This window comes from Engystomops pustulosus, chromosome 2, assembly GCF_040894005.1.
Source record: "Engystomops pustulosus chromosome 2, aEngPut4.maternal, whole genome shotgun sequence".
Taxonomy (NCBI): domain Eukaryota; kingdom Metazoa; phylum Chordata; class Amphibia; order Anura; family Leptodactylidae; genus Engystomops; species Engystomops pustulosus.
This window is the reverse complement of record NC_092412.1, coordinates 83,226,827-83,249,381: the sequence shown is the minus strand read 5'-3', so window position 1 is coordinate 83,249,381 and position 22,555 is coordinate 83,226,827. Positions and strand designations below refer to the sequence as shown.

The 22,555-nt window shown below is 39.1% G+C and overlaps 1 protein-coding gene across 2 annotated transcripts in view; it reads right to left on the bottom strand.

The window, feature by feature from the left end:
* Nucleotides 1-9,303: 9,303 nt before the first annotated feature.
* The window catches only part of NDFIP2 (Nedd4 family interacting protein 2), an 87,795-nt gene continuing 74,543 nt past the window's right edge, over nt 9,304-22,555 (bottom strand). For both annotated transcript variants that reach the window (XM_072135410.1, XM_072135411.1), the window contains 2 exons: nt 18,778-18,883; nt 9,304-15,263 (listed from right to left, as the gene is read on the bottom strand). In XM_072135410.1, coding sequence (XP_071991511.1) covers nt 18,780-18,883 — 104 coding nt within the window. In that variant the 3' untranslated portion in view covers nt 9,304-15,263; nt 18,778-18,779. The remainder of the gene's footprint in view (nt 15,264-18,777; nt 18,884-22,555) is intronic.

The following is a 22,555-nucleotide window of genomic DNA, read 5'->3' as shown; positions in this document are numbered from 1 at the left end:
TTATCATGGTGCATGCGACACAATTCTGTTGGACTTTACATGAAAAATCTGGTGCACGGACCGACTGCAGCAGAACACCCCCTAACAAATGTGGCGCAGGCAGTTCTTAAATAACTTTGCAAGCATTTTGCACAATAAAGTGCAAAGTCCAACAGAAAACTGGCACACAGCCCTTAGTAAATGTGCCTGACTCTGATTTTCATGTAAGCACCAAAAAAAAGTGTGTATATATATATATATATATATATATATATATATATATATTATATATATATTTATATATATTTTTTTTTTTTCTTTTTAATCAGAAATTTTCCTAATCCACTATCAGGGTGTTGTCAAGCGCCACGTTTCTATAATGACTCAGTGTAATGACATCATACAGAAAATCAAGTTTGAAGTGAGAAGTAAATTGGTTTTATACAAGGGAGGAGAATTAAGCACTGAAGTCAATTTCTTGCTCTGTGATCGACATAAGGAACTTCAGGAAATTCAGTTACTAGTTTCTGAAAACAAGGGCACTCAACTAAGCAGAGACAGGGAGAGCTTGACTTCATTTCTGAAATCTCCACCTCCATGACTTCATACAACTACCGTAATTTTCATATCACTTCAACATTGATTTTATGGATGTTCAGTCATGAAAGAAACATGATTCTGCTGACAGGTTCCTTTTAAGTGCAAACATATCGATCATAGACATTTGCTTGAATCACACTGTATGATGTTTTGTGGAGAAGACAGGGGCATAAATCCATTACAAACGGATGTGTCAATAATGTCTTAGAATGTTTTTCTCCTTGCAGCACTTTTACATACCAGTTAATTTAAAGCTATAATAACCTTCAATTTTTGTTTATATAAATTAAAAAAAAGATTTGTTCTAAGATATACAAACAATAGTCCCATTGAATAGGGTTATTGGCCGTGTGGCTTCCCTCCACAGTTCCTGTGCAGTGAAAATCAGATTTTTTAAAACATGAATTTCATCACATTATAAATATCAATATTAATTACTAGTTGCTATGTTGTGTTTACCCACCCTTATTCAGATTCTGTTATTATTTTATCTATAAAAATATGAATAATAATTTATGTATACAATTATTACAATTAAAACTTGGGTAATTTTACCTTCATGGAAAGGTTGGACTTCATTTTATAAGTAATACAAAGCTGAATTATTAGATTCACATTTTGCACTCTGAGCCATAATCTTTTGTATATTATCCGTTCTTCTATTTTTTATGTTACTAAAAATATTCAATGGTAATAATACAGCTAGTCAGAATCGTTACTATTTATCAGCCAGTACTGACTTTCATTAATCTGCCGCAGTCTTGAAGGTGTTCCCAGAGATGCTTAGCACTTGTTGACCCTTTTGCCTTCACTGTTTGGGGTCATTGCCCTGTTGAAAAATAAATGAATGAATAAATTGGTCCAACTTAAGGCAAACCGGATGGAATAGCATGCTGCTGCAAGATGCTGCGGTAACCATGCTGGTTCAGTATACCTTCAATTTGGAATAAATCCCCAACAGTGTCACCAGCAAAGGACCCCCACACAATCACACCTCCTCACTGTGGGAACTAGGCATGTAGAGCCCATTGGTTGGAACGAAAGATTTCAAATTTGGACTCAGGCCGAAGCACAGATTTCCACTGGTCTAATGTCCATTCCTTGTGTTCTTTAGCCCAAACAAATCTTCCTTGTTGCCTGTCCTTTAGCACTGGTTTCCTAGCAGCTATTTTACCATAAAGGCTGCTGCACACAGTCTCCTCTTACCAGTTGTTGTAGAGATTTGTCTTCTGCTAGAACTCTGTGTGGCATTGACCTGCTCTCTAATCTGAGCTGCTGGTAACCTGCGATTTCTGAGGCTGGTGACTCAGATGAACTTATCCTCCGCAGCAGTGGTGACTCTTGGTCTTCCTTTCCTGGGGCGGACCTCATGTGAGCCGGGTTCTTAGGACTATTAGCTGTGTATCCATGTCTATAAGGCAAGAAATCCCACTTATTAAACCTGAGAGGGCACACCTTTTATGTAAAAACCATTTCAGGTGACTACCTTTTGAAGCTCACCAAGAGAATGTCAAGAGTGTGCAAAACAGTAATCAAAGCAAAAGGTGGCTACTTTGAAGAACCCAGAATGTAGGTTCAGTTGTTTCACACTTTTTTTGTTAACCCTTTAACTCCTTAAGGACGCAGCCATTTTGTAGCTTAAGGCTCAGTCCCATTTTTTGTATTCTGACCTGCGTCGCATTATATGGTTATAACTTTTGAACACTGTTACTTATCTAAAGGATTCTGATTTAGACTTTTTTTAGTGTTATATGTCTCTTATGGGGCTTATGGGCATTTTTAGTTTATTTATTACTTTATTTTTTTATTGAAAAACATTTTTTTTTACTTTTTGACTATTTCCACCATGGGACATGAACAAGCAATCATCTGATTGCTTGTTCATGATAATATTCTGCAATACTGATGTATTGCAGGGTATTAGCAGTGTCAGTCTATGCACATGCATAGGCTGGCACTCTGCCTGAAAGATGACGCCACAGACGCCATCTTTCAGGCACTGCCTTCAGGCATCTCTGGGGTCAGGATCAGACCCCAGAGATGAAAGATGACATAGCAATGATCGGTGCCCCCCGAAAACGGTTCGGGGGTGGCGATCGTAAGGGAAAGACCCCAGAAGGCAATTTAAATGTCGCACCGACCGCGGCATTTAACAGGTTAAACACCTGTGTTCGGAGCCCACTCCGATCGCTGGTGTTACACTGGGGTGTCGGCTATCTGTTACAGCTGGCACCCCGTGTTTCCCGATGCAGGTTCGGCTCAGATCTTGAGTCACTGATCGTTAAGTCACCGCGCTCAGCGTACGATATATCGGACGCTGAGCATTAACAGGTTAAGGACCTCGCCCTTTTTTGTTTTATTAATTTCAAAAATCTATAACTTTTTTTTTTTTTTTTACACTTAAAGAGCTCTGTGACGGCTTGTTTTCTGCATAACAAATTGCACTTCATAGTGATGGTATTTATACTCCCATGCATTTTAATTTTATATAATTTTATAATAAATTTTTTTTAAACTTTTAAAAAATTTTTACTTTTACTCTTTTACTATTTTTCAGACTCCCTCGGGTATTTTAACCCTAGGTTGTCCGATTGATCCTACCATATACTGGTCTTTGTTAGTATTTGTTGAGTAGAATGGCACTCACAAAATCATGAAAAAACCTTAGGAAATTATATCTGCCCTCACCTGAAGACAGGGCATATCGCTCAATAATAAACAATGGAAGGATCATTACTCGTGACTAGCCCCTTTTTTATATTCAGTGACATGACACATTACACTATTATCATTTGTATACACATCTTAAAAACACAGATACAATTCATAGTAATAGTATGTAAGTGATCTATTCTGTTCTACAGTGCAGTACCCTATGAGAAAGTTAGAGGTGATGTGCCACCCCTATATCTATGCCCTTGCTGACTTACACCCAACATGCCTTTAAGCAAATTTCAGTCAGGCCTTATCCCTGCGCACGATTGTTTGCCTGCCGTACACAATGGCCAGCATGTGAGCACAGCATACACTCCCGATGACCATAGAAAAAGACTACCCAGGTCGCAAAGACGGGAAAGAATAGGACCTGCTCTATAATTTGTACAATGGGCAGTCAGCGCATTCACAGCAAGGTGTATACTACGGCCAAAGGCATGAGCCAATAGGAAAGCATATGGATGTGTGTTAGTCACAAAAGAAATGACTAGCACTTCACAATAAAGGTTTTTACTTATTGTAAGCCAGAACCAGGCTACACAAATATAAGATTTGGTGGAGAGATCTGCACCTGTGTGTTCAGCCACTTCTGGTTTGGGATGACAATAAGGGCTCTTTCACATTGGCGTTGGTGCGCAGCTTCAATTGCGCATCTGTTGCGTTTTGTCTCTGTGTCTGCAAAATAAAACTGAAGGTTTGACATTTCTTTGAAAACATCCCTCCTGGTTTTTCAGCCTCATCAGTAAAAAAAAAAATATTTCAACATTTTTTTTTTTTGTGGACCCATAGACTTCTATTTTCTAGCGTGAAAGAAATAGGACATGTTTTAGAATATTTTCTACGGACAACGGATCAGTGAAAATACAAGCCAATGTGGAAACACCCACAACATATTGTTTGTAAGGCATCTGTGGAAATCACAGAACCACGGAAAACCAACGCCAATGTGGCTACATACATGAAGAGTGAGTCAAAGCACAATCATGTTACTGCACCCTAATTAGTGAAAAAAATGATGAAACAGATGATACCACTAAAGTAAAATAGATTTACACATTTTTAAATAATTTTTGCAGATTTCATGAATTCTATGATCACTTTGGATGTGTACTCTAAGCTAGTTTCTAACATTAAATTACCCCATGTTAACCTCATGTCATTTGTCTGAGCTGTGGAACAAGGATTTATTGTGAGACAACCCCCTGTAAAAGGCAGTACTGGGAAGATCACCAATTACTTGCATAGCAGGAGTGTCTTCAAACGTCCTGCCACAGTCTGCTCACAGCAGTGGATTAATTTCATTAATGATTTCCTGTAGAATGAAGATAAACTAAATGAATGCAAACAAAGCTGAGGCTCATTTACAAGGATGTCACAGTCTGGAGTACAAAGTTTTACACCAAAATATCTTTCATTGCTAATTAGGTTTTATCGTTATTTATGTCGTTTTTCTCGTTAAGCTCAAAGGTATCCAGGCTTTCTAGAAGTGGAAATTGATTAAAACTAATATTCTTGGAGAGATCATTTATGTTTTTTAAGATAATCAGCTCTCAAAATGGTTATAAATATTTAAAAGGAAAACACTGGGTAATGGGATAAAAGAAATTGTTTTTTTTATTAAACAGCACATCAAGTAAACGTCTTATTACTGGGGCTTATTAATAGCCACAATAAAATAGAAATCTCCATTTGGAATATTTTATAGAAAGTCATTCTGCAGGCAGCACTATTTAGAACAACTATTTAGCCTTAATAATGAAAAAAATGGAATGTTCTAAAAAGCTCCATGGAAGTTTCCCCAAGTCCATGTTATTTTTCATATTAACCCAAACACAAAGTTCTCCGAATTGTAGACACCAGGAAATGTTGATAACTTTTACAGAATATTACGTATATTCATTGAAATACATCTAAATCCACTGACTTTTACTTGTGAGATAGGTTTGCTTTGGCATGGGAGGAAGACAAGGGCATGGAAGTGGGAGGAGCGCAAACACAGGGATTACAATCATCAGAAAGAAAGTTTACCATCCTTAAATTCAATGCTTCATCAGGACATAATTTAAAAACAGCACTTAGTAGTTAAAATGTATTATAAAGTAAAAACAGCTTCAGATGAACAAAAGCACATACGGTAACCAATTACACTGTACTCTCCATAAATCAATTGGTTAAAGAACCTTTTGCAGCCACAGTGAAAATGGTCACACTTTCTGTCGATCAATTAATCAAAAGTAAACTGATTTATGCAGTGTCTGACTAGGATACTCCAGGCCCACAAGAGGAATTGATTCCATAGACATTACTTATATATGGGCTCGGTAGCAAGAGATCAGAATGACTACCCCCCTACCCCTGATCATCCACTATACCTTGTGTACTTAAGGTGAACCTGTTACCAGGAATGTGATTTTTAGCTGGTGACAGTAGCCGATGCTGCCGTCACAGCTCCCTCATCCCTCCCCACTTCTTGACATGTGCATTGAGCAGGCAGAGGAGGGGGTTGTGTGGAGGAGAGAAAATATGCATAAGGAGATACAGGCACACACAGGCTGCAGCTGCTCCCCCACATGCTGCTGTTGGGAATGTCGTGGCCACACACATTAGTTTCCCATCTAATTGTTTCCACATCAAATACATACATTTAAGACTATCACAGGTCGAGGACTGTAAAGAGATTGGGGCCTCCAAAATGGTCTAAAGTTTTTAAATGATCTGACATATAGTGCAACATCACTACAGTGCCAAAAACCAAACTTACTAAGTAAAGAAGCAAGCTTAGAACATAGATGTGTTATTCGAACCAATCTATATAGATACTTTGTTAGAATAAAGATTATTACATAATTATTAGAACCATGATTGTTACATAGAAACATTGTTAGAATCAAGCTAATCATGTTATTAGGACCAAGCTTACTACAGTCATGGCCATAAGTTTTGAGAATGACACAAATATTATATTTTCACATGATCTGTTGCCCTCTGGTCTTTATGTGTATTTGTCAGATGTTTTTATCACATACAGAAATACAAGTGCAATCATATTATGAGTAACAAAAGCTTTTTTGTCACAATGTGTTGGTTTTTGTTTGTCCACCCATCTCTTGATGATTGACCACAAGTTCTCATTGGGATTAAGATCCGGGGAGTTTCCAGGCCATGGACCAAAAATCTCTGTTTTGTTCCCTGAGCCATTTAGTTATCACCTTTGCTTTATGGCAAGGTGCTCCATCATGCTAGAAAAGGCATTGTTGATCACCAAACTGCTCTTGGACAGTTGGGAGAAATTGCTCTTGGAGGACATTCTGGTACCATTCTTTATTCATGGATGTGTTTTTAGGCAAGACTGTGAGAGAGCTGATTCCCTTGGCTGAGAAGAAACCCCACACATGAATGGTTGCAGGATGCTTTACATTTGGCATGAGACAAGACTGGTGGTATCGCTCACCTTGTCTTCTCCGAACAAGCTGTTTTCCAGATGTTCCAAACAATCGGAAAGGGGATTCATCAGCGAAAATGACTTTACCCCAGTCCTCAGCAGTCCACTCCCTGTACCTTTTGTCCCTGATGTTTTTTTTTGGAGAGAAGTGGCTTCTTTGCTGCCCTCCTTGACACCAGGCCTTGCTCCAAGAGTCTCTGATAGAGCGTGCAGATGCACACCTGCCTGCTGCTATTCCTGCTCAAGCACTGCACTGCTGGTAGCCCTATCCCAAAGCTGAAACTCTTTTAAGAGATGGTCCTGGTGCTTGCTGGTCCTTCTTGGGCTCCCTGGAGCCTTTTTGGCAACAATGGAACCTCTCTCCCTTCATTCCTTGATGATGCAATAGATTGTTGACTGAGGTGCAATCTTTCTAGCTGCGATGCTCTCCCTTGTTAGGCCAGTTTTGTGCAGTGCAATGATGACTGCACGTGTTTCTTTAGAGATAACCATGGTTAACAAGGAGAAACAATGAAGCCAAGCACCAGCCTTCCTTTTAAAGTCTCCAGTGGTGTGATTCTTACTTATTTATGACAGATTGATCTCCAGCCCTGTCCTCATCAACACCCACACACACCTGTGTTAATGGAGCAATCACTGAAACGATGTTAGCTGCTCCTTTTAAGGCAGGACTGCAATGAATTTGAAATGTGTTTTGCGGGGAAAAGTTCATTTTCTAGGCAAATACTGACATTGCAATTAATTGCTGTTAAGCTGATCACTCTTTATAACATTCTGGAGTATATGCAAATTGCCATTATAAAACCTGATGTAAAAATTAACATTTGTATCATTCTCAAAACTTTTGGCCAAGACTGTACATAGATACATTATTAGAGATAATATTACTACATAGAAATTTTATTCAACCCACACTTACAAAACATATATGTTACAAAAAACTAAATTATAAAGCACTGTAATCAAGGTTACTAAATATATAAAAGAACAGAACCAAGAATACTAGAGTTGTACTATTCCAATATAAATTCCCACAAATATATAATGAGTCAAACGTACAAATAAAACTTGCATATAGAGTAATTTTATTAACAAGTATCATCATCCACGCACACACAATCACTCAAACACTGCTCAAAAAAATAAAGGGAAACTTAACCCTTTTTTGTTTTTTCATTTTTCACTTCCCACAATCAAAAAGCTATAAGTGTGGGCTTTTTCTTGTGGGCTTGGAATTTACAGCCTTCACTGTAGGCCCCAAATGACATGTGTACTTTATTCTTTGGCTCGGTGCGATCACGGGGATACCAAATTTGTATAGGTTTTAGAATGTTTTCATACATAATGTTTTACAAAAATGTAAAACTCGTGTAGAATTTTTTTTTTATTTTGCCATCTTCTGCCGCTAATAACTTTTTTATACTTCGGTGCACGGAGCTGTAGGTGGTGTCATTTTTTGCGACTTTTTAAGAAGTTTTCAATGCTATCATTTTTAGGACTTTATGACCTTTTTATTGATTTTAAATATTTTTCAAACTGGCAAAAAAAGTGCCATTTTCGACTTTGGGTGCTATTTTCATGGTAACGGGGTTAAACACAGTGAAAAAACGTTATTATATTTTGATAGATCGGGCATTTTCGGATGTGGCGATACCTAATGTGTGTGATTTTTACTGTTTATAGTTATATCAGTTCTAGGGAAAGGGGGTGATATGAATTTTTAGTTTTTTTTATTATAGTTTTTTATTTTTATTTTTTTTTACTTAAACCCTAGGTTGTCCGATTGATCCTATCATATACGGCCATACTACAGTAAGGGGATTTTCATCCTCATACATTACGATGTGCAATTAGACTTGAGGCTGTCATGGCGAACGATCGGAACTCCCCTATGAGCTTTGCAGTGTAAGCGCTCCTCCTGCTGGTCCTGGCTACATCATCAAACAGTGTGAGAGTAAGGAGGAGAATAGGGGGGCGTGCAGAAGATCGAATAATACATTTTCAGGAGTGAGAGGCTGTAAAAAAAAAAAAAAAGCCTTTGCAGGGGGTGTCCAGAACAGGACCTGGTACTTAAGATTACAGCAATCTCCTCTATCCTAATTTCTTGGTCACCTCCTGCTGCTAGGAGTATGGATAGGGCTCTAGGACATGTGCATTAGATACATAGCAATCTCCATTCAGGAGAAAAGTGGGCCCCTACTGCATTATGTAATTGCTGGGCCTTAACAGGAGTTTTTTCGAGTTAAAACGTGTTGGTTTTTATTGCCGATGTTACCGTTGTATGTTATGGATGCATTTTGGAAACTAATAAAGATTTTAATAGTAAAATCCTGGTGAGCACTGGATTATTTGTCTTTGTGTACTGTATTGCCACCCTTGGTAAAAACAGTAGCATGCACACAAAAAGGGGACTTTCTACACGCCTTTTATGCCAGTTTTCCGATTCGCCTGGTATGATAAATAATCTTCACCTTCTCCAATAAAAAAAGACTTCAAGCTAGTATGTACTATATGAGAGCTACAGCACAAATACCTAAAATAATCAAACAGATAACAGAACACAAAAATGATCTTTCAACAAAATGGTATTTTATTGAATTGTTACTGACAATACACATACATTGATAATAGAAAAATAAAAAGGCAGATGAACTTTAAGAAAAGTGTGCAAATCAACTGGTAAGCAATTATTCTGCAGTCCAAAAGAGTCTGGTGCTTTCCTGGTTGCATTACAATTTGAAAATAGCATTCAATATATTTCTGAAAATCTTGAATCAGTCCAGAGCGGTTCAAATATTTCTAATCTATGTTCTTGCAAAAAGAAAAAAATATAATATTCATAATGTTAACAAAATATCTAACTGCAAATACAATATGGATGTGACATATTAATATATAATGACTGTCTTCCCTTATCTAGGCTCATATTTGAGCCAACAATGTTTGATATTACCATATACATTTGACCACTGTGTTCCAGTCATAGGACTTACCATTGCTTCAAGAGTTGAATATTTATTGATATAGCAGGGATCTACATCTAAGTTGAGGAAGTCAAGCTTAATAGTGTAGTACTGTTGTGGATATTTAAAGGGTTTTCTTAATCCAGAGACCATGGCTCATTGATAATGGTCCTGCCTTCATTGTTCAGGGTTGGAGGTTAGGGTCACCTACCACAAGGAAATAAACTGAAACTAAATAATTTTAAAAAAAGATGGCGTCAGTAGAACCCGTTTGACTAAAACTCTACAAGGAGAGCTCTTACTCCCTGAGCCTAGTCAAAAGCCTGTCACTCAGCTAAACCAGTTTCCTAGACTGTATGGAAGAAATGCAACCATATAAAGACAGTGCTGTCTACAACTGGGAATCGCTTTCTTCTGGGATAGATCTATTGGTTTAGCTGTAATCCCACATTATGTTATTAGGCTTCCTGAAAGTAATGCTTGATAGTAAGGCCTTTCTACAAGGTAGCAAAATAGTATGGTTTTTCCCTGTCCAGTCCTGGAAAACTTATTTCATATTGACCAAAAATATTGATGTCACATGTCCAATGAATAGGTTATTAATATTAGATTTGGGTAATCAGCTGTTACTTATTTTATATAAGCCTTATGAATTTCTATGAAACTTATTTTTTTCTTTATCTGATTAAAGAAAAAAATCAGATCAGATTATCTGATCTAACCATATCATAGTGAATGGCGGCTCATTTTGGCAGGTTGAACCTATGAACTTGGATGTCTCACAAGTAATCCTTTGTTGTTAGATTGCAAGTTGCCAATCCTTTTTAACCTTCATTAAGTTAACTACTCTAAGGTGTCTGGCAGTGGCCTACACCCTTTCCCTACTCAAGTAAACATGCATTCTCAGCCTCGATTAACAAATCATGGCCTATGGTGATCTCAAGCATTGGTCCCCATTGCAGTATATGGGGAAATATAGCAGCTTGTCTCTACAATTCTTCTATGATAATGCAAACAGGGTTCTTTAGGCTGTAGATATTTTAACAAATGTTTAACATTTTAAATTTGTTCATACACTTTGTAGATGGAGGCACAGTTATTGATAGTTATTGAGTGGTGTCCACAGATATGATAAGTCTTGTTCACAATACTTTGTAGGCTTCTTTATGATGGTTTGAGATCTTCTATCGAAATACAGGTTACGTACAAGATATGTTCTGTAGGATTGTTCTTGAGCTGAATTTGTATGTAGGCTGGGACAGATACATTTAGTAAGTATAACTCCTTGTGACAACTGGATGTCATAGGAACAAGGATAAACACTAAAGCTTAATTGCAAACACCTTTAATCTTTGCTGCCTGGTGTTACAATAAAGTAAGTTACATGTACAAGTAACTTAACTGTAAGTTACAGTGCACAGAGAGGTCCATTTGAAACTAGATTTTGTCCGTAAGTTGGGTTTGCTTAAGTCCCTTATTTGGAGAATCTGTTCACATCTAAAGGACATTTGTCTTTTGATGCAACTGGAGTCTTTTTATTCTGCTACAAGTAGAGAGAGAAAAACGTGGATCCCCTCGATATCAATAATTTGTTTATGGAGTATTTAGCTCCATTGTATTACTCTTGAAGTTAATTATGGCTATTTTAGTGAAACAGTTGAGAATGGAAGACAGGCACAGGATAATAATGGATTCATGTTAAAGAGAAAAAAAAGTTACATGGGTATCAGAGAATAAAGCACCAAGGATTCCTCAGAAGGTAGTGACCCATGCAAAAGCTCTGTGCATTGGGTTTAGTGCATTTCAGAGAACGGTTTATAGGCCATGTATACAGAATGTAGAAATGCATAGAACTGCCATTGTACGATGTACTACTTTATAACAGACTCCAAACTGAAAACCAAGAGTAAAATGTTTCTCCTATCCTCTATAAGAAATCATCTGTTACTAAACTCTTCCACATAAGACACAAGATTGCAGTCAAATGTAAAACGTATAAAGAGCAAAATACAGCATTTTACAGATCAAGGTTTTGCGGAATGACAGGTGTACCTATGTTACCTAGGCAATTGATAAAATCTGCTAAAGATGGTATTAGGTTTAAGTAGCCTTAAAGGGAACCCGTCACCCTTGCTAGTTTTATTAGGGGACAGGCTGTATAGCAGTGTACAATGTACTGTATATGCCAAACATGTTTTTAAAAATGTCTGTGTTATATGGTGTTTGAAATTATGTGAAATCTTACCTGGCTCCCTGCCAGACAAAGCAGCTGAGTCCCAGAAAAGAAAATTTCAAGGGGCAGGAGCCAGGAGTGACCAGGAGAGCAGTGAATATATTACAGAGCTGATGGATGCTTTCATTTGAAATTTTCCTCTCTGCGGCTGCAGCATCTGGTATGGAGCCAGGTAAAGTTTCAAATCGTTTATTTCAAACACTATATAACACATTTTAAAAAAAAATATTTGGCACATACAGTACTTTATTTTTCTGGTTTTATATCTTAGGGCCTCAATGCTTATACTTGTTAAAATTTTCTATAAGTGGCCAGCTCCTTTTAGAGGGTTAGTAAAAGATCCTTATAGGGTCAACCACGTTATATTTACTATATTATAGTTTGTAGTTTTCCATGACTTGGCACATGCCCCTCTGACATATCCACTGCATTCTAATTGGTTGGAGGAACATGACCAAGAAATCCTGGTGATGACTGCAGATTTCGTCAAGACAAGGGATGTTAACAGTAAGTCCAGAATTCTGCTGCCCAAGGGATCACACGACCTACGACTCCGAGAAGAGATGGAACACTTTTACTGGATACATATAATATGGGTGTCCTACTAAGTTTGCCAATCACCGATATATAAATATAAGGCCCTAATAGGGACGGCCATATTATACATATCTTATTAAAGTGCCAATCACTCCCGAGTGTCAAGGCCAAGGTATTAAACAATGAGTTACAGGCAGCAGGATTCGAGACTGATTACTGTATATACATGCACTCACCACCATAACCACTTCCTCATCAGTAAAGGGGCATGCCCAGGACAACCTGGTGATGACTGTACCAGCCCTCTGTCAGAGGTCCAGAGTTCTGCTGCCCAGGGGTCACATGACCTGCGACAATAAGAAGGCTATAAGAAGTTTGAATGTGGCTTGACTGAAAAGTATTTCAGGCATATATTTTATGTGTAAATACATGAGGTTTTACCACGTGATTAAAAAGTGGAGACAACTTGTTTTGACAAGCAACTAGACTGCCACCACAAGCTACATAAATATCATTCGAGGTGATGCAGAACATATAGCTTTTGCATTTGTTTTGATTATATTCGAATTTTGTCTGGTGAAAAGAACCCATTTCTGTTTACACATAATGCAAAGGGAACTATATGTGTTAGCTCTTCTGGGTAAGACTTTGTCCGCAATGGCATTTGGTGATACATAGGTTGGTTATATGCAATGGAATATATAAATGGAGACTTAGAATATCCAGGCTCACATCAGTTAACACGTTTCTAACTTTGGGAAAATTGATACACAATTCATTATTGGTACTATATACCATAATCAGCCTAGTGGTCTATGTCTCCAGCTAAATATCCCTCTAAATGAAAGGTAGTTGAAGGTCTATGAACTGCTGGTTCACGTTTGCACACTGGCTATAAATAAGGTCATTCATTCTCATTACAATAAACTGAACCCAAAGATATACACAATAGACTTCCAATAAATGGATGATGAGCAGAACATTCCATATAACAAAATGCACAAACCAGTTAAACATCGAATTCCAGTTACAATAATTAACTCCATCATACCCTACTCCATCCTTGGCACATAAATAGGAAAAAATTATATGTCATAAATGCCTGATAGATGTGCCTCTAGGACCAGGGACCGTCACCCCACCTGGTGAGGCAGGCGCTGGCCTCCAATCCTCTACTTCTATCATTTCCAAGACATTTATGGCTTAAAGTGTGGATATTGTAATCATCACATCACACTAGCCACAATAGATGGAGAAGTCATTTCCAATCATGTGCAAAATTACCTCTCAGAGATGACGGGATAAAGAGATGAGATTATGTTTTACAGCAATAAATCAATCAAGGTCTTAATTAGCATTACTAAAAATGCTATTATTCCGAGCGTAAAGGCTTCACCAGAAATTAGAGACCAAGTTAAATGATAAATAAATAATAAAGATGTGTCTTTACAGAGGACTGAATACAAACTGCATACGACATTACAGAGTATTGCTAAGTGCTGCCGCTATTATCCCCTACCAGGCTACTAAATAGACGCTCTACAATTTGATCTGTCTGCCCATTAGGATTTCACTTTGATTTGTAATTTTAAAAAAGTTAAAAATTGTAAGCATGTCAGTGGAGTTCACCCTCCTGTTCAGTCTAGCCATGCACCACTCCGATTTTCCCAAACTACTGCACCAAGCAATTTTCATTGACTCTTGTAATCTGGATACAACTAGAGAGACTACACCTACATGCTAAGGATATTAGTTAAATATCTAAGAGTTGGTAAGAAGATACTCCAAAGGATTAAGAAGATTAATACATTGGCAAATACATTGTGTCTACAATATAGTAGCGAGGTATTTGAAAGACACTTGTACAAAGCAAATACTCCGGGATAGTCTAACCCACCAGGTTGACTCTTAAGTCTTTCTGAAGACCATAAAGATGGCCACATACCTTTAATAACATATTTGTCAGTGAGCCATTTCTCCCAACCCACTATGCACATTGATTCTTGGCCCGACCAAGAGTCCAAGCCACCAATGTATGTGGCCACTTTTATTATCATATGTTTGTTCAAACACGGCTCAGACTAGACAATGACAGACCACAAAACAATGATACAAACTGATGAGACCACAAGTGATTGTATGGCACGTGATAAACAGCGAGTATCAAGAACCTTTTTTCTATCCATTCATACAAAAAAAGAGCTAATGTTAGTAAAAATAGACATATATTATTCAGATTTAAATTAACTTCATTAACATAGCGCTTAGATATCATAAACTTGCCAAATGGTCATACAGAGATGATTATTTACAAAGTTAAGTCACTTTTGTTTTGTAAAATAATTGTGCCTTTCTCCTATGAAAAAACCTATGCATGCTGAAGTTGTATGCAGAAAAAAAGAAGGTCTTGCTGCTTAATTCAGAAAAAGCAAATATTAGGCAAAATCAAATAGTACTTCAAATTTTTGCTAATTTTGTGATTAGGAAAACATGGGTAGTAGAAGAACACCCAGTAACGTTTTGGAACAGGTCAGGTTTAACATGCTACACAGAGATTTTTGCATCAAAAAATGATTTGTTATGTACCGGATTTGGAAAACCTTCCATTTGGCAAATGTGCAATCTTAAAGGAGCTATTTACAGAGATATTAGAGAATTCTATCAAACAAGCCGAGCTGCTGGAAACCGAGCAACTCAATTTCTTGCTTAGTAGTCTTCTAGTCTCTAAATCTGGCGTGTTGTACACCTTCTTGATTCACATTGGAGAAAGAAAGGGATGTCTGCTGGCTTTTGCCTAAAAGGAAACAAAAAAACACAGATGTTTGAAACCAAAGCAAAGCGGAGATCGATATTTTGTATAAAACGTACTGTTAGTCCTGCTGTAAGAGACACACAAGAGAGCGTCTGTGATGTTACGGAAATGCTTTGTTTTCCCAACATTTTTCATGCAGTGATATATTTTAGGACGCAGGCACATTTTAATAGCTGGACCTTTCTCAGAACTGAACAGATTCAATTCTACTCTATAATATCATACTGAGTTGCAACATGACCCCATACTACAAATGACAACACTTCGTATCACGGTCACAAAAAATATTTCCAGCAAGTCTTCAAAGAGCTACAAGACAGCTCAAAGATCTGCTGATTTTTATAAAAGTTAAAACTGCAGTAGAAAAAAATAAAAAGAAAAATTAAGCAAATAAAAGTTTTCCGCAAATAAAAGTATGCCACTAAAGAAACAAAAAAAATATAAAACCACACCAATGGTCTACAGTATAGTGCACTTTTCTCTCAGTTAGGCTACATACACACGAACGTATGGGGGACGTATATACATCCCCCATACACTTCTATGAGCCCACGGCCCTGCACAGGAGCGGTACTGTGCAGCACCGTACCGCGTAGAAAGATAAAACATGTCCTATCTTTCCACGTGATACTGTGCCGTGCACTGTATAATCCTATGGAGAGGGGCGGGGGTGAGCGGCGCTCATCCCCTGCTCCTCTCCACAGCGCCGATGTATGCCCGCCATACTATGGTATGGCGGGCATACATTGTGTGAATTTAGCCTTAGGTTGAATAGGGGCTGCCTTAGAAAACAGCTGATCCTCTGTAGAGGTTCTGGAAAAAAAAAAAAAGGAGAACGTAAAACGGGAAAAATATTGGAACGTGTAATATGTGGGGTAAGCAGCTATCCTCTCTCGTCAATAAAAAGGGTTTGAAAAAAATTCAATTTTTCTATTATAAAAAGTTCTGCAGTTTTCCAATATACCTTTCTGCATCACTTTTTAGTAGTTTTCTAGATCTCTGCTTGCTGTTATCCTATGCTGTTATCAATGTTTACATCCAGTATATAGACACATTGGAAGTGAATAATCAAAGTTCCTATAGACGACAAAAAAGCAGAGATCTAGAAAAAATGGATAAAGAATTGTTAGTGGAAAATTGTAAAATGATTTAATATGCAAACAATTATATGTATCTGCCAAGACCCATTTATGCTAGACATAAAAGGAAATTTTGGTCAGAGGTCCACTAGTAGAGATGAGTGGACCCTAACTTTAAGTTCAAGTCCGGGGTTCCTGCGCAACCCAGACACATTGTTGGATTGGTGGCAGGACGCAAACGAACCCCAGTCCAGAACTTAAAATTTGTTTCTGTTAATCTCTAGTCACTAGTATGAAGCTATACAGTATGGCAGCATGCAAATCATCCCCCAATGTCTGGTCACACAGAGTTTACTGCCCTTTTTAGTTTGGAATTGTACGAGGAAAAATCCCAACATGCTGTGAAAAGGCTTGTGGTGTTGGAAAATGGATTTTTTAACTGATTTTACCCAACTAAAACTAAAATCACTTCAGGTAGGGTATGAACCCCCTTGTGTTAAAACTCACACATTTTCCTAAGGCAAAATCAGCTGAAAAGCCAAGTGAACATGATCTTAGTAGAATCACCTTTACTTTGGGACAAGTCCCTTTTATGTAGGCTGAGGATGTCCATATTTGTATAAAGGCAGTACCCGGGTTACATACAAGATAGGGTCCGGAGGATTATTAATAAAGCTTCATTACAGACACTGATTATCAAAGTCTGGGACTATAGTAAAGCATTCAGAGAGCTTCACCAGAGGTCACCGTGGGCAGAGGGGTCCGTCTGTAACTAGGGGTCGTCTGCAAGTCGGGTGTCCTTAAGTAGGGGACCGCCTATAGTTTGAAATGTCATTGTAAAGATAAAAACCTCATCTTTCAAAATTGCATCAGTACTTTGGCTGTGTGAGCTACAGAATCTGAGACACAGTTATCTGCATTTCCATCTCTCTCTTTAACTGTTCATATTTCGGGTTCTTTCTGTAGATAACAAAACCACAGTGATTAGAAAGAAGAGAGTCTCATCATTAATATGACACCAAGAAAGTGGCTCCTCCTCCTCTTACAAACTCAGAAAGTAACTCAGCTCAGCTTATCTGCATATACTATGGAGGTTTTTTTTCTGTAAAAAGAAGAAAAAGTAATTTTAGAAAGTATATCATACCCCTAGGATGTGGGTAGTGTAGTGGTGTAAAAACTGTTGACAGTCTTGAAGACTGCAGCAAGTTAAATTATAGATTCTAGATTTTCCACAAAGCTACTAAGTTAGTGCAAGTTATTTTTTAGAGCAAAGAAATATTGGAGGATCAACACATTCACGTATTTAATGTTGGAGTCCAGGATCCACCATCAATTAGCATTGGGCACCAAGGACCCTGAAAACAACTCACAGGTTCCCCACAAGATCTTTATGCTTGGACATTTTTCCTGCTTGAAATATCAAACCTTCTGACAGATGTCATTGTTAGGAAATAATCAATGATTTTCACTTGCCCGTCAGTATTTTTAGTGCTGTGGCCAATCATTGTATGTGTCTAAAGATCTAGCAATTTCTCACTGGACCATTGAGTGTTATGCAGGACCTGGGTGCTGCCTTGTCACGGGAAAAACAATGTTCTCCTGAGACAGATCTTGTTTGGCAGCTGTACAAGTTACTATTACGTTATACTATCTAGTACAATAACTCTGCTACATAGACACACGACCCTCTTCTTAAAGTCAAGGTTACGTGCAGCATACTCATACACACCGGTTACTGCTCCTCATCCTCAGAATGCTTTTCAATTAAAGAAGCTGATAATATACAGCAAAGCAATTCAGTTCTAAGTAATAAACTGTATCCTGGTAGGAAATTTATGGTGAACGTTTTTATGAAGGTTAAAGGACGTCCTTCATATTGGATCAACATGTCCTTATGTTTCTGGGAGTTTAATATACATCATTAGTGACCATAAATATTCAGGGCTATAAATTAAAAATAAAAATGGTGCACAATTCATTTAGCTGTCCATGTTCCAGTTTCCTCACATACTAATAAGGGAAGGCTTTCCGAGGTAGAACACGCGCTCTACTACAGGGAACTCTCAAATGATTAGGCAGTAGATTAGCATACAAAGTAGCAGGCAGCTGTCACTGCAGGGCAAGAAAGTCCCAAGCTATAAGGTGGCGTGCTTCTGATGTGCACATCTAAAAGCAATTCTGCGGGCTTACTATATTAAACATTTCTGTCACTTAACACATGTCCATTAAATTAATCCTCTAGGATCATTTAAAGGAAAATCAATGGAAGAAAAAACTGGGGAAAAAAGCACTGCAAATATTTCAGTAAAGTGGTAGATCAATTACATTTTACCAAGAGCTGATATTTGCATGAATTTCACCTTTATGGAGACAGAGGATGATGTTAAGCTTTCTTACTCCAGAGATTAAGTACTTACCTCTAATACAAGAAAAAGAATCTTGTTCTGTGAGTGGCCGCCATGCTTTCAGACATATTCCGTACCTTGAGGTAATTGACAAACCCTCTAAAGAATAGCAGCAGACCTAAAAAGAGATCCAGAAAATATTGGATCAACCCGAAATGTTTCCATGAAGAAAACAAAATGAAGAAAACAAAATGTACACAAAACATACATTCATTGATAAATTATAGTGCAAAGTTAACTAATATCATTTGCATTATTGAGTTATGCAATTTGGTTAAACATTTAGTTATGGTAAGATGGATCCTCGATGGTACATTTCTGAAAAATCCCTATCCGGTAAGTTGACACAGAATATTTTACTGGCTGATTTTACAGGCTCACTTTAAAATTACAAAATAAAAGCAAACATACAATATATTTTAGTTCTTGGTTTCATTTCAATGAGTACATTCAGAATCTAAAACGTTTCAAAAAGTCAATGTCACTCACTGATTTATTTATGTACAGCTCCGTTCACCCAACCACATCTTCACCATCACCCATGACACAGTTCTACTACACCATCACATATGGATTTGCCTGCAATATTCTCATGATACCCATTTACCAGAAGAAGCCTGACATATGGTAATCCACTCGTACACAGAATGAAGAGACTATGCCTGGATTTTTTTTTGGATGCATAACCAGGTTATAAAATTAGATGGCAGGAGTTAGGAGACCTACTTAATTCCCAGGGCTTCCTCAAGGCTGTACATCAGGAGAGCAGAATACTGTACCTGGCATATGGAACATCTGTTCAATGCATTATTTAACAAGCCTCATCTTGAGGTCAGGATGATTTTGAGGAAAACTGATCTGGTCTTAACAGGAGAGCATCTTGTAGAAAACACAAACTTGGGAATTTCACAAACTATATTTTGCTAGCGTGCGCTTACTGAAATGATAATCCAGTCACTAGAAGACTCTGGAGTGTGTTAATTAGATTTAATTAAGAGTAAAAGCAAAATGCTTCATCAATATCCATAGCTTTATAGAATACATTCTACCCAATGCTAACCAGAATATGGGGGGTTAAATTTATTTACTACATAATGTAGATTGCAAGCTATTCTATCCTATTACCGTATATACTCGTGTATAAGCAGAGTTTTTCAGCACAAAAAATGTGCTGAAAAACGTCCCCTCGGCTTATACACGAGTCTATTATAAAAAAAATTACCCAGTTAAAAAAATAAACATAAATACTCACCCTCCGACGTCAGCGAGGCTTACCGATGTTCCGGATGTCAGCGTGCGTCCTGTCTTCTTTCTTCTCCGCGGCTCCTCTTCTCTCTTCCGGAATGAAGAAAACATGGCCGCGCGTACTATGACGTCAGCAGTGGCCGCGTCATAGTATGCGCATACTAGAAGAAAACATGGCCGCGTCCATGCCTGAAGAAAGAAGAAGAGCCGCGGAGAAGAAAGAAGACGGGGCGCGCTGACATCGGGGACATTGGTAAGCCGCGCTGACATGGGAGGGTGAGTATATAAGTTTATTTTTTTAAGGTCCGTGGGGGCAGGCTGCTGTATACTACTAGGGGCTTGCTGTATACTACATGGGGGCTGGCAGGCTGTATACTACATGGGGGCTGGCAGGCTGTATACTACGGGGGGCTGGCAGGCTGTATACTACTGGGGGCTGGCAGGCTGTATACTACTGGGGGCTGGCAGGCTGTATACTAATGGGGGCTGACAGGTTGTATACTACTGGGGGCTGGCAGGCTGCTGTATACTACTGGGGGCTGGCAGGCTGTATACTACTGGGGGCAGGCTGCTGTATACTACTAGGGGCTTGCTGTATACTACATGGGGGCTGGCAGGCTGTATACTACATGGGGGCTGGCAGGCTGTATACTACTGGGGGCTGGCAGGCTGCTGTATACTACTGGGGGCTGGCAGGCTGTATACTACTGGGGGCTGGCAGGCTGTATACTACTGGGGGGGGGGTTGACCAAAGCATTTCCCACCCTCGGCTTATACTCGAGTCAGTAGTTTTTCCCCGTTTCTGTTGGTAAAATTAGGGGTCTCGGCTTATACTCGGGTCGGCTTATACATATACTCGAGTATATACGGTAAGTTATTTTTTCCTAAATAAAAGATAATATAAATTGAGCCAGCCTTTCGGTCGGCTGCTGGGACGCTCATACCTACCGTTTTCCTGTGGCTCTCATAAACACATTGACATGACCTACTTTGGTGTAGGGTTAGGCTGGCTTAACACACAGAATAGCAATTTTGTTTTGCACTTTTTATTGCTCAACTAGATATAACTACCATGTGAAATTTGAGGCAGACATACTAAAAGTGTCTGATAGTTAGGATACATTCACACTGCCATTGCCCGCCGTACCGTAGCATGGCAGGCACACGGCAGTGCCTGAGAGAGAGGAAGAGGGAGAGAGCGCCGCTCACTCTGCCCCTCTCCATAGGAAAATATGGTGCACGGCGCCGTATTCGGGAGAAATATAGGACATTTCCTTTCTTTCTATGGGGTACAGAGCAGTACGGTGCCGCATGTGTGATGCACCGTACTACTCCCATTGGACGCTGTGCGCCCATAGCCGTCTATGGGGGACTTATATCGGCCATATATTGTCCCCCATACGGCAGTGTGAATGTAGCCTTAGACAGTGAAGTTTAGTTGCACTATTAGACTGCATAGTCTAACCAGGCCCGGCTCCAGCACCCGGCATACCTGGGCAAGTGCCGGGGCCCAGAGAGCTGCCGGGGGCCCACACACACGCTGTGCACATCTTCACTTCCTGTGATGAGGAGCTGTGTCCTGCACTGTTCCTCCCCCACTCTGACAGACACAGCACAGGTAGAGGCTACAGAGCTGCCTGTGTGGTGCAGCACATTATGGGTTAACCTCCCCCCCTCCCCCCTAACACCTCTTCACACGGAGCTGCAGTACAGCTGAAATCCGGCAGCTCAGAGATCGGGACGAAAAGGAGGAGGAGAAGGAGAAGCCTGGAGACTCCTCTGTGTGATGCCAGGGTTGCTGCAGACACCACAGGTTGTGTGATGGTATGTGTATATAGTGAGTGTATGGTATGTGTGATGGTATGTGACATGTATGGATGTGTAGATACTGAGTCTATGGTATGTGTGATGATGTGTTTGCCTGCATGTGTATCTGTATCTGTCTGTCAGTGTGTGTGTGTTTGCCTCCATGCATGTCTATCTTTATGCATGTATCTATCTGCCTGTATATATGTCTTGCTGCATGTGTGGAGGTGTGAATGATATTAATCATCTCAAATGTACATGAGAAGCAGAGAGGGTTCAGTGTAAGCAGTGATGTGTATTATGAAGTTCCGCAGCAGCTCAGGTGTGTATTATGAGGTTCCGCAGCAGCTCAGGTGTGTATTATGAGGTTCCGCAGCAGCTCAGGTGTGTATTATGAGGTTCCGCAGCAGCTCAGGTGTGTATTATGAGGTTCCGCAGCAGCTCAGGTGTGTATTATGAGGTTCCGCTGCAGGTCAGGTGTGTATTATGAGGTTCCGCTGCAGCTCAGGTGTGTATTATGAGGTTCCGCTGCAGCTCAGGTGTGTATTATGAGGTTCCGCTGCAGCTCAGGTGTGTATTATGAGGTTCCGCTGCAGCTCAGGTGTGTATTATGAGGTTCCGCAGCAGCTCAGGTGTGTATTATGAGGTTCCGCAGCAGCTCAGGTGTGTATTATGAGGTTCCGCAGCAGCTCAGGTGTGTATTATGAGGTTCCGCTGCAGCTCAGGTGTGTATTATGAG